Below are 17,570 nucleotides of genomic sequence, written 5' to 3' on the forward strand. Positions count from 1 at the left end.
GAGCAGTTCTTGTCATACCGCAGCAAAAAAACACAGTACCCTTCGATCTTACACACTTTTTTGCATTCGTTCTTCTCGAAAAAAAGTCAACATCCTGGACCAGGGGTTAGGTTAAATACTAATAGCTTTTCTAGAGGCCTTATTAAACAAGACTAACGAAACCTGCTATTGATATTAATGCCTCATCGACACGTGCAGCTGAAAGGAACCATACCTAATCTTCAATTTTCATCATTTCTCTCTACGGTTATGACACCCGCAGACGAATACCACAGAATCGTTGATGACTTCGTCCTTGCGTTATAGTGTAATCTCGGCCATAGTTAGGTCAGGTAGAAGAACCATTGCTCCAGTTGGTGGTGGTGTCAGGTTTGATTGCTGTGCTGGGTTAATTTTCTTTCAGTTACGAGGTATCTAAGAGCTTGTTTGCAACTGGTGGCGTTTATTGATGTGGATGGCAACTATTTTATTTTACGCTTATCGCACCAGCATATTTAATTTTTAGCGCAGGATGTGCTGTCTGTTTGGCAGGGGTGGTTTCAGATTCGGCGGTGCAACGAAATTATTTAAACGCTTTAACCCATAGGGATCGCCTGAGTGCAAAGGCGGATTACATTATGAAAACTCAGGCATTAAGTAACGTTTAAAGCTGGTTAGGAAAAATTACTTGAATGGAGATATGTCCGTAGCGCTCGTCATTTGTGGAAAGTAGGAATATAGTGACGAGTTTAATTTCAAATGCCTATTTATGAGCTCCCAAGCTACTTAGCGGGACTAAACGGAGGATTGCGCGATGGCCTACATAGCTTATGCGCCGATAATCCACAAGAAATGACAGCTTCGTTTAATCGAGTTGCTTCACAGCCTTAGTCCGCTTATGAAAGGAGGGCAATGCACGTGCTTTAGATTACATCGTTTGCGCCCTAACTAAACATACCGGCAGGCGTGACGTTCCTCCGCGAGCAGAGATGGCGCTACCTCCCAAAGGGCCTCTTCAAGGGCTTCACACACGTGCTGTACCGGTCGGTGTTCAAGGATATTCGGCACGCACCTCCGCGCTACATCCTGCTCGGTGTGGTACCAGTAACATCCGATTACATTGATAAGCGAAGCATCGTCCCGCACTGTGCAGCTGAGCGACAAAGCGTACTTACGCCACGACGGAGTTCCTCTGGTGACAAACGGCGCGTGGTTGCCAGTGGGAAGCGAACTGTGAGCACCCAAAGACAGCACGCAGCCGGGGCTACCGAGAGCCGCGCGGTCGCGTGGCGAGAGACTCACGAGGCGTGGTGCACCAGCTTAAACTCTGAACTTTAATCACTGGTTAGTGTACACACGGTTAGTGAGTTCATTATGTGGCCTGCAAGCACCTATACACAAAGCTGACAGATAACTGTGTTACACTAGGTGCGGAGCGAGCGAGGTTCCCGGCCACGTGGCTCGCGGTAGACCGCCGTCGTCCGCCCGGGAGCGTGGCAGAGAAGTAGACCGCTACAAACTGCATCTCGGTGCCTTGCCTAATGCCTTGGAGAGCTCCAAGCCAGCTAGCTGCGAACCTATGTAGAGAGAGAGATGAAACACGAGGGGGGTCGGGAGCGGGGCGGGCACGAGAGAGAGACTCTAGCACAGCGCTAATGTTTTACTCGTTGTATGGACCTTTTCTTCTTGTGTGTCGCCAGGGTTGCGAGAGAAGCTGTGCAGGGGAGGGCCAGGGCAGGTGCAGCGGTCGCGGCCCTTCTAGCTGGCCGTCCCCCGGCGACGCAGCAGCGGTGCCCGTACACAACTTCCGTGGCCCGCCCGGGCAGCGCACGCACGCTGCCACCGAGACGCGCCCCGCCACGCGCGCGATTCGTTGTTTGGAGCCGTCCCCGGGACGCCACAGGGCGCCCGAGGCACCCGCAAGTCCCCCGCCGCCCGCACCCGCCCGCCCTGGGGACCTATCGCCTCTTCCGGCCTCAGGGACCGCACCTCGACCGGCACAGCGCGTTTGCCTCGATGGCCCCCCGGCGTAAATGCTCCGGGATGGCAAAAAAAAAAAAAAAAAAAAGAAAGAAACAAGTTATTTTTTCAGAACCGACTGAAATGGAAACTGAACAACGGTAGAAGCGCCTCACGAATTGAGACGATCTTTTGTGAAATTGAAATTATTTTCTAACTACCACCTTGAGTGAAAGGGAGCCACCTGCATCGACGAAGCGGGGTTTGTAAACTTGTGGACTAGCGATGACACGTAATGTTTCTTTTGGTTATGCCTTGATAAAAATACCCGTTTCTGTCTCCCTTCTCTTCCCCATGAAAAATGGATGTATGTGGGGCCGTGACGGTGGTCTCCCTATATTCCTCGTGTACTCAGTTTACGAACGCTCAGTTTACGAACGCTTAACATAAATCAAGGCTTTTTTACTTGTGTTTTACAACATGAATGCCAAATGTGCTTCTGATTTCCTGTATTTAATCGTCTTCGTATTACATATCAGTCCATTTGAGCCATTAAAATATCCGGTCCACCTTACCCCAAGCTTTGCAAGGCCTGTTCAAGCTTAGTAACGTGTTTTTTATCGTATACACCAGCCAGCTTTGAGTATAACACTCCACTACACAAGGCCCTCTAGAAGCTTAACTTAATTGCCTGCTGTCATTCTTCAACCAGGACTGCCTTTGAATTCGTGAGAAGTCCAGCAAGGCGTGTCTTAAACTGATGCCCTGAAAAAGAGCAGTTCGGCTTTTTGAATCAGGGTATACCGCAAGTCCCTTGACTAACATTTGCCCACAGTTTCTGATCAGGGCGGAAATAGAATTTTCCCCAGCCCGTGACTTCACAGTGCTTCGCGAAGGCGCAGGCCGATGTATCGCCTTTCGTGAGGCGCTCTTACCGTCGTCCAGAGAGTTCCTTCCAGTCGCTTGCTTAAGTGTTTCAGCCCTTTGAGACAGCACACACGCCGAGGCAGAACAGCAGCCTTTTTTGCACTCTTTTCCTTCACATTACCATTTATTTCACCACAACGGGGAGGGGGGAGTGGCCTTGTCAGCAAACACCGCGGCGTCCACCACACGGTCGGCTGACCGGCGGGCGCCACCACTTCTCGCCCCAGGCCTGACTACGCATGCGCAGCCCGGTGCAAGAGGGAGGCTCCCACAGCACGAGTTCGTCTTTCACGGGTCTGCACGTCTAGGCTTCTGAGGGGAAAAATAACATATCTACAGGCACTTGCACACGCAAGGGAAAAAAGGATGCCGGCGGCGAAACGGACTGTTTGGGAAAAAAACCGGTGCCTCGTCGGGCAGCGCAACTCATTTCTGCAGCGCGTTTCAATCGATGTCATGAAAAGAGATTAAGTAGCGTGTCCCTCTGAGCCAGACTCCCCACGTCCGCGGCGTTGTCTCCGTCAAAGCCGATTGGGAGAAAGCTAGCCATCGCAGTCATCTCAGATAAGCGGACAACCAGGGGCTTAGAGCTTCGTTGCATACCGGCTTTATTCTTAGCCTGGGGCAATACTCCGACGAGTCAGGTTCGATAAGAATATTCAAAGAGTGCCCCCGCGCGGAGCTTTCCACTCCATCGCCAAAATATTACAGACTCTTGCGATTAAAGCGAATGAGCAGAGACATTGATTGAACTGCTATTACATGCAGATTTTCCCCCTACAAGAATAGGTATGCTGGTTAGTTTTTTGGGTTCTTAAATCATGCCGCCTCCACCAGCAACCATCAAAGTCTTTCCATTTCCCACGGTAAGCCCTGTTTCAGTGCGCGTATGAGTGGCAGCAGAGGACTAGCCTAAGCCCGTCATCAGAGTGACGACGAAAAAAATAGTCACCAGATGATCGCTACACCACTCGAGAACAGGAAACTTTACTTGCGACGTTGCAAAAGTTCTCTTCGCATTCTTCCTGCCCATTTAGTCTCCTTTTAAAGTCAACAACGGCTTATGTTAGTCCGGCGAGAGTACGACAAATAGCCCTCGCACGAATTTAGCGGCATTAACCCCAGGCCGCTACAACGCGTCTCTTTTCCAAACAGTGCGTTTCGAACCGCTGCACAGAAGGCGCACGAAGGCTTCCAGTTATTGCTGTACAGAGCCAGAAAACTATTTCGCTAAGCAGCAACTCTCAAAATACATATACTGTACAAATATGCATCGACGACCGTCTGTGAGCAAACATTGACTAAAGCATGACCTTCGTCGTTAACGAAAGCCTAAGCGCCTCGAAGTAGATTCGCCAAAAAGGATTTGTTAAGCCCTCACAGACTCCCCGTGCCTTGGCCTTTTTCCTCCAACGCTGCTCCCATGTCGTGTGTTTGGGAGGGACAAAAATAGTGGGGTAAACATCAACCTCTGTGCCTGCATGGCGGATGACCGAGGGCTTGCGGGTGCCTCAAGAGCGCGCCACAGGAGTGCCGATGTGTTGTCGTCCAACTCTATGAACTGCCAGCTACAACACTGTTAGAAACGCGATGCAGGGTCTCGCGAAAGAAAGAGAAAACGCAACTCACACTAAACCCGTTTCTCCCCCTTTGGAAACGGCCCATCCCAGCTTATGCATTTCTTCATTATTTTTTACGTTCGCGTCGTATAGATAAACCTCCAGCCTCCAAAATTCCTTTTACTTTCAAATTCCCAATGCCACCACCGGCGCTTTCAACTGATTACAGACACACGCACACACAAAAGAACGCCGACGTTACAAAAGTCGGGTCATTTTCTTGTACACAAAGGATGAACCAAGCCGTTTGTTTCGGAGCCAAAGACACAGAGCCTTCATTTTCGTCCCCTTGTCATTCAGGGCGGGGGTAACAAAGAAGAGAGAGTGACACAGGCGCGCGTTCAGACAGAAGGAGAAAATACGTGTCGACATGTCGCTCGAACAGGCCACTGTCTGCCCGACAGTGATTCCCCCCCCAAGACGCAAGAGGGCCACATACGTCACAGCAAACGGGAACACCGCATTTCGGGGGCGAATACTGCACACCACGCGGGCACCCCGAAAGAGCACAACGATACAGCTGGTTGTTGTATATGTACACGTAAAGCAAGAGACAGACCAGGAGGGCCGGGGCCGAGCTGCGGGAGGCCTCTGAGGGGCTCCCGAGGCTCGGCCGGCCGCGCCTTCTTCCCCGATTGAGCAACTGTCTGGCGCAGTGGTCGGGGCCGTTTCCGGCTCCACAGGGCCCGGGTCGCGCTCCGCCGCCGCCGCGCACGCTCTCATCCGGCCCCTCGTGGACGCAAGAGGCAAAGCGCAGCTGGGGCCTGACAACCGGTTGAGCTCATTGCAGTCCGAGCTGAGCTGGGACGGGGGAACGTCCCGCCAGCACTGTCGCGGGGAACGTTCGAGTTTTCTCCCGAACTATGAGGGAAACAGAACTTTCTGGCTTCTAGAGTGCAGTGCTTGTCGTGGAAGCATCCCGCAATCACAGATCAAATAGCAAAGCGCGCACACAGCAAGTGCACCAGAATCAGGGCCGTTGACCGGTCGCTGTGGTCTGGGCGTCGTCCAAAACCATTTCCGAGTTATTTGTGAGTGGGTTAAACCATTCGGCGCTCCTATTTAACTAACCGCTGAGGAGAACCGTGGGGATGTTGCGGTCCTCGCTTCGCCTCTTAGCTTCGCCTCTTAGCTTTGCCTTGAGTACAGAAGGGCCCGGAGTGTCGGCGAGCACCCAGCCGCGTGAGGACGTCTCGCCTGCCGCGGGCCGCACGGTTCCAATGAAGGCAATAAAGTTTGGGGGGAAGGGGGGGGGGGGGCTGTGAGGGGGAACATCGTGAACTTCCCACCCATCTTCCTAAATACAAAGGAACAAAGCAGAAATTCTTAGTAACGTTCCGTAGCTTTGGTCAGGGAATTAAGTCGAAATCCTCGACTGTCCCCGTTAGGACACGCAGAACTGTTTAGAGAACGACAGTATAACAAAAATAACAAAGAAAAGATTACAATTAAAGGGTAATGCTTCCTTTTTAGAAGAAAGTTTTTAACAAGAAAAATATTAAGAACAATGAAGGACCTTTTTTCATCCCTATTTGTGGTCAAAGTGGGCCGTTTTCTTCTATTGTTTCGGAATGTGGCCAAACGGCATCCTCGAGTTGCAGCGATCGGGCGGACAGTAAACGAAGTAATACACATCAGTGGCGGGACGCAGCTGGTTGAAGACGATCTTTGTAGCGCCAACGCCGAACAACAGCAACGCTTCGGCGTCAGCAGAAGCCATGTATTTGCCTACCCCGGGGAGGGCATATGCACGGCTCCGGACGTGAGCGTGAAAAGAAGTGCGACGCGAGCAAGAGTGGAGCCGGGCGGCGTGGTGGGCGTGCGGCTCGCGCAGAAGACGTCCCCAGGCGGTGGGCCGGCGGCGGCGGGGGGCGCGCTGGGAGGGAGCGCCTCTGGGGGAGGCTGCCAATGGCCGATTCAGCCTCGCTGCCGAGGGGAAGACGACTAGGGGGACCGGCGGGTGCCTTTAGCGTCGCCGGAGCTCGTCCAACGTTGTACTTTTGTGTCCGCGTGCCTCCGAGCACGCCCCCGGCAGGCCGCTGGAAGAGCGCGTGTTTGCTGGTCTGGGCGAAAAATAGAGTATCCGTTGTAGCGGGCCCCGGGGCCGCGGCCCCGTGTCCTCCCCCGCCCTGTGCGGCCTTGCTCTGCGTCTTCGTAGGTGTTGCTTCTCTCCTGCGGCGGCGCATTGTTGTTGCGCCCTGCTGCTGCTGCTGCTGCTGCTTGCATAGCTGGAGGCCCGCACTCACTGCAGAACGCACTTGCCTTCGATGCTCGATTTCAGCTCGTTCACCTGCGTCTCGATCGTGTTCCGCAGTCCTGCGAGGAACGAGAGACGCGCACGACGGGGCGCCCTCAGTGCACTCGCCGGCCACGCCGACACCGCACACAGCTTGGGTGCCCGGGCCCTTCACAGCGTTCGCCAACTGGCCGTAAGGTCCCTAAAGGGGCCTTAACTGGCCGCACATTCGAGCGCCACCTCACGGAGCTCCAAACTCGACTGATGGCCGAATCGAATAGTCAGTTCGATACGTGGGCTGTATGTATGCTATTCGCACGTTAAATTTGTCATTACCACAACTGTCCAAGGACCTGTAAAGGCCAAATGAATAGGAATTTCGCCGGGCAGAACCTGAATACACCAGTAAACATTGTTCCGTTATATAAACTCCTCATTGAAAACTCTCACAGAGGAGATTCTTGGGACGGCTTTTTATTTTACGGATTTCCGCATTGAACTGTACTGTGAAACTTCCATCGAACGAACTTAACGTCGTTTAACTGAAAATTAGCTAAAATGAAACCGCTCAAACAGAGTGCTTTAAGTATAGTCTCTAGAAAATAAGCTAGTCTGCCATCCAGGTCAGTTTTCCCACCCACCGGCGTGTCTCGGCAGGAATGAAACCAACGGGCCAGCAGCGCACCGGTCGACTGCAGGGCTCTTTCACTGCACGCACCCTGTTTGCCACCCCCCGTTTGCCACTCTAAGTACTAAATTGCTCTGACGATTATTCTGCCCTCATTCGTTACTTTTTTTCTCTTTCTGGATCAGTGAATTTAAGCGCGAAAACACGACCTCGTCTGCTCTCCCGCCGCTACTCGCTGTGCTTGCCTGCTCGCTGCGGCAAACAGACCACCAGAGGCGTGCACACTGCTATACACAATTACAAGATGTCCAGAAAAACTTACTCAGGCAAAAAAAAGAAGAAAACATGACAGTTTAGTTCGTAACAAATGTCTCGAAAGCAAGCATGGTCAGTGCAATTAGGGGCCGCTGCAGCAGAAGACCAGGTTCGCCTGATGGGCTTCATTCATAAAGGACACTGATGAGGGTCGTGAACGGCAGACCAGCTGAATTTCTAGGTACCATATTTTAGGAGCCAAAGTAGACTCGACACATTCAAATATAATTAAACATATTGACTCGTCATCAATTCCATTATCTCTCGGATTGTTCGCGTGGATTGCCTAAGGAAAACACTGCCCTTTTCATCACTGCTGCAGTCAGCAAGACGGTAGTTATAAACTGGCTGCATATGCCTAGGCTCAGTGCGTCTTGTTGGGCCTTATATGCACCTCCGGTGCATATATGGCCCAACAGCTAAACAATTACCCGGTGGTGCCAAGCACGTTCCTGGCAGCCCATTCGTCGTATAACTCCTTGTGAGTCGTGCAAACAAACCAGCACGCTATTAGTCCTGATTCAAGCTATTGATACGCAACCTATTCACGATGTTAGCCACTGGGAGTGGGTACAGCTCCGGTACAAGCTAAACTGGCTACATAAAGTATTTGAAGTGAATCAGACCGCTCACAATCCCAAGATAGATGGGGGGAATGGGGCGGGGGGGGGGGGGGGATCAAGGGAAGTTCGTTTATTCGACACTAGAAACCATGCAATATGCGGAGAGTTTCACCAAGGAAAAAAAAAAGTTCGGTGGTCCTAAATTTCCATTAAAAAAGTTCGTCCCGCGGAAGCGTATTTACATTTGGCGCCATGAGTACGCAATAAATTCAGGGGAGTTCGCTTATCCGAAAGGTTCGCTAACGTGAAGTTCGTTTAAACGAAATTACACTGCATATTCTTACCACCGCTATGTATTTTACCGTAACAGTTATTTAGGTACTAGGGAGTTCGAACCAGCTAAGGCGACAGGGTAAACCAAATTGCTCCCAAGCATCAACGTTTTACTGCAAGCGTACACTAGCAATGAACTCCATTTATGAGCTGTGTCAATCTTGTTCGACAACGCGACGCTGCCAGATGCTCTTGTTACAAATCACGTGCACTTCAACCCCAAATCTAAACCTGGCGACTACGCCCATCATATAACTTAGATTAAGTTAGCCGCAGCTATCAAAAGAAGTGGTCTATCTCCGGCCGCACCGTGCTCGGCGCCACAAGAGAAGGGCAAAGCGTGACTCACTTGTGAGATCATCCTGTTCCGCGGCCTCGTTTTCCGCGGCGATCTCCTCGGGTGTCTTTTTTCGCCGATTGAGACTGCCAGCGGCAAAATCATCCACTTCGGCAGGCTTCTCCTCCTTCTTCTTCTTGATGCCGTACTGCGGGTAAAAAAAAAAAAAAGAACGGAGTCAAAGGGCGCGCTGGAGAAAACTCCCCCTGGCGAAATGGCTGGACGTTTCACAAGGGCAGATTTCGCCAATTAGGCTGATCTCCCAATTTTGCCTTGCGGATTAAACAAGAGCGTAAACCGGACGTTTCACTGGCGTGAGTGTGTACCCTGTACACTGCCAGCGTGTGACGTAATGTTCATGCCATGGAACCGAAAAGCTGCGCAGGCAAGCCTCTACAAAGAGGTTACTGCGTAATTTTCTCCGAAATTCTTCACATCTTCGCGGCATTGCTTATTTTGGGATCGTGCGATGCTAAACAGTTTGTTATTATACAGGGTGTTGCTCTAGGGTTTCTTAGAGCAACGGGGTTACTCTAAGAAAACCTAGTGCATAATGTTTCCAGTACAGTGGAGTAGCGGCCAGTAATTTTTCGTTAATTATATTTACTAAGCTAATTGTAACTAATTTTCGAACCCGAGAGGTACTGTCCCAATCATTAAAGTGTCAATGAGGCTTTTGTAGGTACCCACGAGGGACATCTAACTGCGGTGATGCGGCACTGCTTTATGATGCGGGCTGAAGCGCAGTCACGTGGTATTTTTCATATTTCGCGGGGTTTCTTTATCAGTCATGATAAATTAGTATGCAATTAGCATGTCGCAGAAAATACCGCAGTTAGATGTCTCGGGTTGGTACCTACAAGTGACTCATTAACACTCTAATGATTGGGGCGTACTTCTCGAGTTCGAAAATTAATTACAATTAGATAATTAAATATAATTAACAAAAAATTACTGGCCGCTACTACACTGCACTGGAAACGTTATGCACTAGGTTTTCTACGAGTTACGCCGTTGCTCTTTTTAAAAATCTTGTGCATGATAGCTGGGACACCCTGTGTAACCAAATGCTAACAATTCCGCAAGAAAAGCATCAAGTGCATTGCACAAATATACTAGAGCTTGCTTGCAAGATCTGTTTTGTGATAAAGTATACATTATAACGAAAACAATAGCAAGCTTCAAAAAATGCGCAAGAGAAGCAACAGGTTATTTGCATAAATACAAGGGAAATTGCCTGCAAGGTCTGGGTTTGCAATGAAGTATACATTCTAACGAAAACAACTAGGAACGCTTCAGCATGCGTCGGATAACTGACGCGCTTACGATGGCGACTAAGTACATGAGCAACCTTGCATTATGCAAGGAATAAAATATGAAGCTGACGGAGTAGGTATGCACCATCACACCATCCTCTTGATCTGGTTTCGCGTTCCCTCTTCGGTTTGTTTTGGCGTGTTATAATTTCCAGAGTTTGGACATACTTCCCGGTTGTCCTAGACAATGGTGGAACGAGGCAGACATTTGTCCTCGTCCGCTCTTGCGGCGTGTAGGCGTCGTTAACAGGTTGCAAGCCTGCGCACGCTACCTGGAAAAATGTCTTTCCGTTCGACGCGTCATGCAGGGCGGGCCGCCGTAGCCACTGTTTATACAGGTGCTTTCACTTGGAACCCTATGTGAATCTTCAACTTTCGTGAAAGCAATGGTAGGTCGTTTTTTGAGCTAAAGGGAAGCAGTGACCACAAACTTTAATTGGGGTGAGGTCACAAAATGCACAATCGCACCAGGTTATGGCACCAAACAAGCCGAAAAGGTATGCGTTGGACTAGCCAAGTTGGTTGGTACAGTGAGGCCCAAATTGGGAAAAGGGGTGAAATTACAACAATATTGCCATAAAAAGCACGTTCGGTCATTGTATGGGGAAAAATATCTTGGTTGAACGCAGTTAAATCAAGTTTATCAAGCGATAGCTCGGATTTCGGGCCGAGAGCGCACAGTGAGCACGCACATAATTGAACCGCAAGACAAAATGCAGACGGTACTCGGCGCACACACCGGTCTAGGCGCGAACATGAACTTGGATGCAGCCAGCGCCTCCTTTTATCATTTTCTGATGGCATGCGCCCGTACTCTTTTTTTCGTATGCCCTTATCCGCACCACTGCGCTTGGAACGAACGAGTGATTAGACGCTTTCCCTTCGCGCGCCCGCACGGGGCACTGGCTTGACCTTGGCTGAACTTGAAGGTCAGATTGACGCTACGAGGCGTTTTCGGGGTTTGTGCTTGTGGTAGTAGAGCTTTCGCTCTAAAATCCTAGAACACCTAAGAACTCCTGGTGTTGTAGTAAATGCGGAAGCGTCAGTGGGGGATTGACGAACGGATATGCCGGCATCGTGTGCGCCGGCATCTTGTATTAGTGATGGCGCCGCGACTTATTCGTTGCCTGAGTGGGCAACTCCATCAGTTAAATCGTTGCCGATGATTCTGAAGTGACTCGGCAACCACTGAGACGCAACGTCCTGACTTTGGAGAGCATGATTATAATCTGAAAATAGCGTCGAAGAGCAGCTGGAATAATTTGTTCAAAGGCTCAACAAACCGCTGCAAGTTCTGTATACATCGAACAATTAACATGGCATAGACAACAGGGAATCTAATTGCATTGACATATTTTGGTACGGCCACCACACGAGCTCCCGATCTGAATGACATTACGATTAGGCTGCTGACCGCCTGAAGCTTGCATACCTGCAAAAACCTACGTTTCCGCTATCCGAGAATTCTGCGGATCATCCTTGATGTTTGTGTGTCCAATACCAGAACTCTCAGCCCTGCACTGAAATCTTCATTGGGTAGAGTCTCTATGGTCTTCTTTCTAGCTGGGGCAGAATCTGTGGCGATCGGGCGTCGTTAGAGGAGCGTTGGCAGCCAAGCCAAGGACGGAGTTGCTTTTGACCTGATGGCGTTGAGACTAGCCTCAAGGGCATGGAAGGTGCCAATCGTCGAGAAATACCAACTAGTTTAATACCTTAAATTGTATTTCAAACGTCATGAGTGTTGAAGCTACCCCGATGGCACCAATGTGCAAAGTTGAATGGTTAATACTGCAGAAAAATTAGTAGTAAAGATGTAGAGTAATGAATGACACATTTGGGGAATTTAGAGCCTGCTGAAGTTGTGTTCTTATATACTGCAGGCACCTTGTACAATATTGGATTACGAATATCAGTAATCTGATAATATACGTTTGTGCTATCACTGCTCCTACCCCAGGTCTTTACAAGAGATCCGCCAGCACGCTTAGGAAGAAGCACAACCAAGGATAATACCCCAGTAATGCTTCTAGCACAGAAAATGGAATCGCACGGTAACACGAAATAAAAAATGAGGATAAACTAAACAAGCAACAAATGTTGTTACCGAGGCGTTTAACAGCATGGGATTCAAAATGAGTTTGTTTCACTTGCCATCCTTAGCGGGTACCGCGTGCTTTCAAAACTTCTTCACGACTTCTGATTACGTATCACGTTCTGACAATCTTGAGAAGAGAACGCGTGCGATGAGCGGGGAGAGTCTAACAAAGTGCGACGAGGAGCGGAGTCTCATGGCGTGGGAGCGAATTTGGGCCAGAGCCGCGAGCTCTTCAAGTGGAACGAAGAGCAAAGGTGAGCGGCGGAGAGGGAGCGACAGCGCACGCGGCCGTTTCGGTGGGCCTCTAATTAGATTCCGCGGGCGAGCCTGGCACACGGCTCGCTGGCCATGCCCCGTGGTGGTGGTGGTGGTCAGAACAAGAGCACGAGAGAAATTCTTCCCTTCTTCACGTGGCCAGGACCGGCGCTTCTTCCTGCTGGCCCATTCTCCCTAGCAAGCGGCACCGGGGAGACCGCGGCGGTAAGCCGTGCGGACAAGAGAATGAGCAGCAGGCCCCTTGATTTTCGTGTTGAGGTGCACCCTTACCGTTTGTCGAGCCCCTTGCTCCGCTGGTTCCCTTTCGGCTGCGCCTGGTTCATTTGTTTCTGCAGCCCGCTCGCGCAGCTGATTAAAAGTCAACGCACGCTGGGGACATAGAAATCCGAGCCTTTGTTATCTGAACCAGGAAGGTAAACAGCACGGCGAAGACCGCGCACCGAGTGCGCCTTGTTTTCTCTAGGCGACCCCCACTACGGGCTTTGTGTGCGGTCCACTTTTCGCCCCGCGATAAAAGCTTACTCCCAAAATATTGACGGCGCGGAATTTAGGAACAATGCCCGTCTTTTAGCCGCTTGCCGTTGAATATATGAAGTACTTACACGCTAAGAAATAGAGTGGAACTGCATAAGTCCATGAGATAGAATGAAGACGATTGTCAGTGCGCTTGCCATTGATGTAATCCCTGTGTTATCTTCCTATCATTCGCTAACCAGTAGCATAAACTGGCAGAGATGCAAAGCTTTTTCGCAGACAGTTTGCCGGTGTGAAACCTACGAGTTCGTTGGCGACCACAGTGTGAAATTGTTGCGCGCCAGCGAGTACAAAATAACCACTGTTATCGGCTTTAATTTTGACTGTGGCGTAACCAGTGCTTCCCGAAAACAACACCAAAGATGTCACACGTTATTGAGCTAGCAGTACAGTTATTAATTCCATGTGTACACTGCCGTCTTGCGCCCAACATCGTCATGCTGGTGTCGATTTCGACAGCTGCGGCGTTTCGGAAGAGAAGATGGGCTGTTTCTCCGAGCTCAAAATCACACTCCAAAAAATAATTGTTCACGTCTACGTGGCTGTTTAGATTACCTAAAAGTAAATGCGGTATTTGTACCCCTTTAAGAATGTGCAAGAGAACCGCAACCCAAGAGTGGTGATAGATGTCGCGCCACCCCTGGCAACCTATCAAAACTTCTTAAAGCATTGAGGACGCCCATTTTGCTGTTTATTGCGTTGCCTTGTGCGAGTGTACCATTGAGTTGACCGTTCCATTGATCTGTGAAGGCCGCGAGCTGGCTCAGAGCACGCTGCCTCTTGTCCGGAATTCTTTCGTACACCGTTGCCGTGCAGTAGAGTGTTTTGTCGCGAATTCTTTCGAGCGTATGTTGACAGTTGCGAACCGAAAAGAACCATTAGGAACCAGGGCACGCTGTTAACGCCCGCTCACCGGCAGCAGCAGGCACGCTGCCAAAGGGACCCGTTGGTACGCTGGCACACAATGACCCCTCGTGCAAGAAAAAAAAAAGAGCTATAACCACATACTTTCATCTTAAGAAATGGTATTCACCTCGGTTGTCTTAGCGATGAGCAAGTGAATGATTGGCTGACTTCATCGGGCGCAAGACTACTACTCGGTCATCATTCAAATGGTCCCCCGAATTCGTAGATCTATCTTTTTTAAACCTAAATAGAACTTGAATCGAATAGTCGCGGGATTGCGCGCGATTCACTTAAGCTAGAAAATGAGACCGTATAGATTAAACTTATAACTGTTACCCCCACTTACACCTGTTAAAAGCACCCAAGAAAACTTGACAACATTGTAACCGGTCACGCGGTCACGCGATTGCGATCTCAAGCCGATTAGGGATTAGTGGGCGGTTTATGAATATCAAAGTACTACAAGAAAGCCGAAGTTAGTGTAGACATGTATAGAGAGCGGAACTATAAGCACTAAAAAGGCGGGTGTATATATATGCAATGAAAAGGTTCATTTCGGCATATATAGGCGTCGAATACCGCTGGGGAATTTATAGGCTCAATGGTTATTCTCTTAAGCAGCTTATATCAGGACAAATTCCTGACTTACAATAAAAACAGCGCGATAATCTTGTGCTGTGGTGAAGTAAATTCATTTTCTTCGTAAAAATAAGTCAGGCAAGTATCGCCTTTTCAACTGATTTGTTAAATGTAGGGTGGTTCAGCACTGAGATAAAGTCCGTAAAAGCCACGACAAAGTAGCACCATCTCAATGCCTTACTGCTTGAAGTTCCGCCTCCATTCGTTCGATATTTGTGTGAGAAAAAAAGACCGCTCATGTTTGACTGAAGTTGGCAGGGCGTAATTGTACTTCGGAACGCCCGATGATATGATTCCATTTAAGATGTCGGAATGTTTGCCAGTCAAAACCTTTGCCTGTTTTTTTTACAGCTGGTAATCCGGGAGTTTTCGTCCAAGACAGAGTTAAGCTTCGGAATGGCTCTGTCAGCAACCGGTCCTTCAGGGACGTGCGCGGACCTGTCCTGGACCTCCGAAATGAGCTCAGCATTTCGAGTCAGAGTAGCGCCAAATTGCCCAGATGCTGAACGCTTTCTGCTATGAATGTGAGTAAGCGCACGAATGTGCCAAGCCATGTTCAAATATAGCGTGCTGTAGAATAGTATGGGCACGTCGCTCTTGTCGGTTGCAAAGCTGTTATTCATCGAAGTGTTCGTTGCAGTCGTTTTCCACCCCTAGTCGAGTTCCACAATCGGTAACTGCGCCTAGAAGGCACGAACATGCATCGAACGACGTCGACAAAACAGAAAGATTGATTGATTGTAGGGTTTAACGCGCCGACGCAACGCAGGCGATGAGGCGCGCCGTAGTGGAGGCCTCTGGATTAATTTTGACCACCTGGGGATCTTTATCGTGCGCCGAAATCTCGTACACACGGGCGTTTTTGTTTTTCGGCTCCATCAGAAAATCGGCCACCGCGGCCGGGACTCGAACCCGCGTCCTCGTGCTCAGCAGCACAACGCCTTAGCCACTGGCCACCGCGGCGGGTGACGAAACAGAAAGAACTTCTCAGGTCTTCAGAACACCGATGAATACCATGAATAGTAGAGGAAAGTGCAATAATTTTAGATAAAAAAAAAACGGAGTCATCTTGTCCTGCAGAAGTGGATGACCAGCAAAGCTGGTGGGAATAACACGTACCATTCAGTAACTATGCGCTATATACCGGTTAACAACATTAGACAGCACGCAAGATCCTTGGAAACTAACACCGAGAGCTAGGTCGCAAACGCCTTGAAATGTGCCCCGGCGCGGAAGGTGATGGCTGTCTATAGTCATGTATGTTGGTGTCCCGCATTATATATCCTGAACAGCGAACCTCCCCTCCCCTCTTCTCGGTAGATGTGGCTCAGTACAAAAGAAGGGGGTGTGGGGAAGTGGTAAATTACGTCAGAAATCAATCCAGAGAAAGGTTTGACCCACCCGCACTTGGAAACTTTTCCCTGTCTGTGCTCATAACGAAAACTTGTAACGGAAAGCAGGCCCCAGACAAAGGGACAGCTCACCCGGTGCCGTGGAGCCCACCTGATAGCCTCTGAGGCTGACAGAAGCTGGTGAGGTCGATATAGTTTCTTATGCCTGTGCTAAACGGCGGCTTTCGATTGACAACTGAACGCTCGCCCACAAGTTTACAATGTGTTTACAATGAGGCGCCCGATAGACAATTGGTTCAACGGCCTTCGGGAGGCCTTTGAAACGGCCTTATAGCACAGGTATTACATATACTATATATGAAAGGCGAACACTCTTGCGTTTTATGTTTTTTTTTTCGCAGTACGAGGTCTAAGTGAACATTTATCGTCTGCGGTTCGTTTGCAGTTGTGACCAGCGAAGTCAGCTGTTACAAACTATTCTTAAGTTTCGCAATACAGACAGTTTAATTGCTTCACTACCATTTTAAAAGAATAATATATAAAAATAGTCTGTAGAGAATGTATACATACGACAAAACAATTGGAGAGTGGTTAACCGTACTGACGCAGTTCGTAAGGCATTACGAACTGTTCGTCGGTTAGCTATGGGTTTATTATGGTGCAGTGTTTTCCGTATGTATACAACTTGTGCGGGTTCTTCTCGTAATGTATTCCTTTAATTAAAACAACAGTGAAATTATCAAAATGTGTATTCGTGGGATATTTTGAAAGTTAAACGTTGTGTAACCGCCGGCTTGGCCCATAATAATCGCGGACGAATCACAGACGAATCGCAGACAGTAACTGTTTACGTAGACCTACTAGTACAAAAAAGACAAAAAAAAATCAGAAAAGGAACAAGAACGCAACAGGGAGCGTTTTATTTCACTTCTTAAATGCTACGGCGTGTTTTCTTTGTTTCTTGATGACATGTAAATAAACACTTCTATCGTCGTTTTCGGTGGACTTAGCATATTTTTGCGTTCGTTGAAACGTCATAAGCTAAGGCAATCCCGACGCACACGGTCTTTTCACGGCTTCAAGAGGTTGCAGAGCCAGTTTTCTCCTTGGCATAAACTATATGGAGAGGACGTCCCCCTGCTCTCCTCGAGCTCTCGACAGCGGCTCTGGGTGGTTCCAGCTCGACCATCACAGCATCAACGATGACCGCTGCTGGCCATCCACGAGGCATTTCGGTCCTCAAACATCGCCGCTATAACCACCTCTATGAGTCGTCTAAAACGTGATGCGACGGGGTGCGCGCAATTTCTGACGCTGTATATGGCCTAATTACGCGCGCGGGAACACGAGCATAACATCGTACTGCAAAACGCTTCCGGAGATAGCGTTGTGGTTGGCAACGATCTCGCTGGCTTGCTTGTGCGTCTTACGCTGGAGGCAAGCGACGAGTTGAAAGCAGCAACCCAATTCTAAGATACCGCACGTTTAGGTGGGGCAGCGACGTGCGGGCACGACACATCTGCGTGGCCGGCAAATGTGGCCGTCGCACGTAGGAA

General features: G+C 49.5%; 1 protein-coding gene across 4 annotated transcripts in view; it reads right to left on the bottom strand.

The window, feature by feature from the left end:
• Positions 1–1,292: 1,292 nt before the first annotated feature.
• Positions 1,293–17,570, bottom strand: part of Cpx (synaptic transmission protein complexin) — a 682,070-nt gene continuing 665,792 nt past the window's right edge. For all 4 annotated transcript variants that reach the window (XM_077687874.1, XM_077687872.1, XM_077687871.1 and 1 more), the window contains 2 exons: positions 8,909–9,044; positions 1,293–6,800 (listed from right to left, as the gene is read on the bottom strand). In XM_077687874.1, the coding sequence (XP_077544000.1) occupies positions 6,727–6,800; positions 8,909–9,044 (210 nt within the window). In that variant the 3' untranslated portion in view covers positions 1,293–6,726. The remainder of the gene's footprint in view (positions 6,801–8,908; positions 9,045–17,570) is intronic.

This window comes from Haemaphysalis longicornis, unplaced genomic scaffold (genome assembly GCF_048455015.1).
Source record: "Haemaphysalis longicornis isolate Haplotype H1 unplaced genomic scaffold, Haemaphysalis longicornis Haplotype H1 scaffold_1, whole genome shotgun sequence".
NCBI classification, from domain to species: Eukaryota; Metazoa; Arthropoda; class Arachnida; order Ixodida; family Ixodidae; genus Haemaphysalis; species Haemaphysalis longicornis.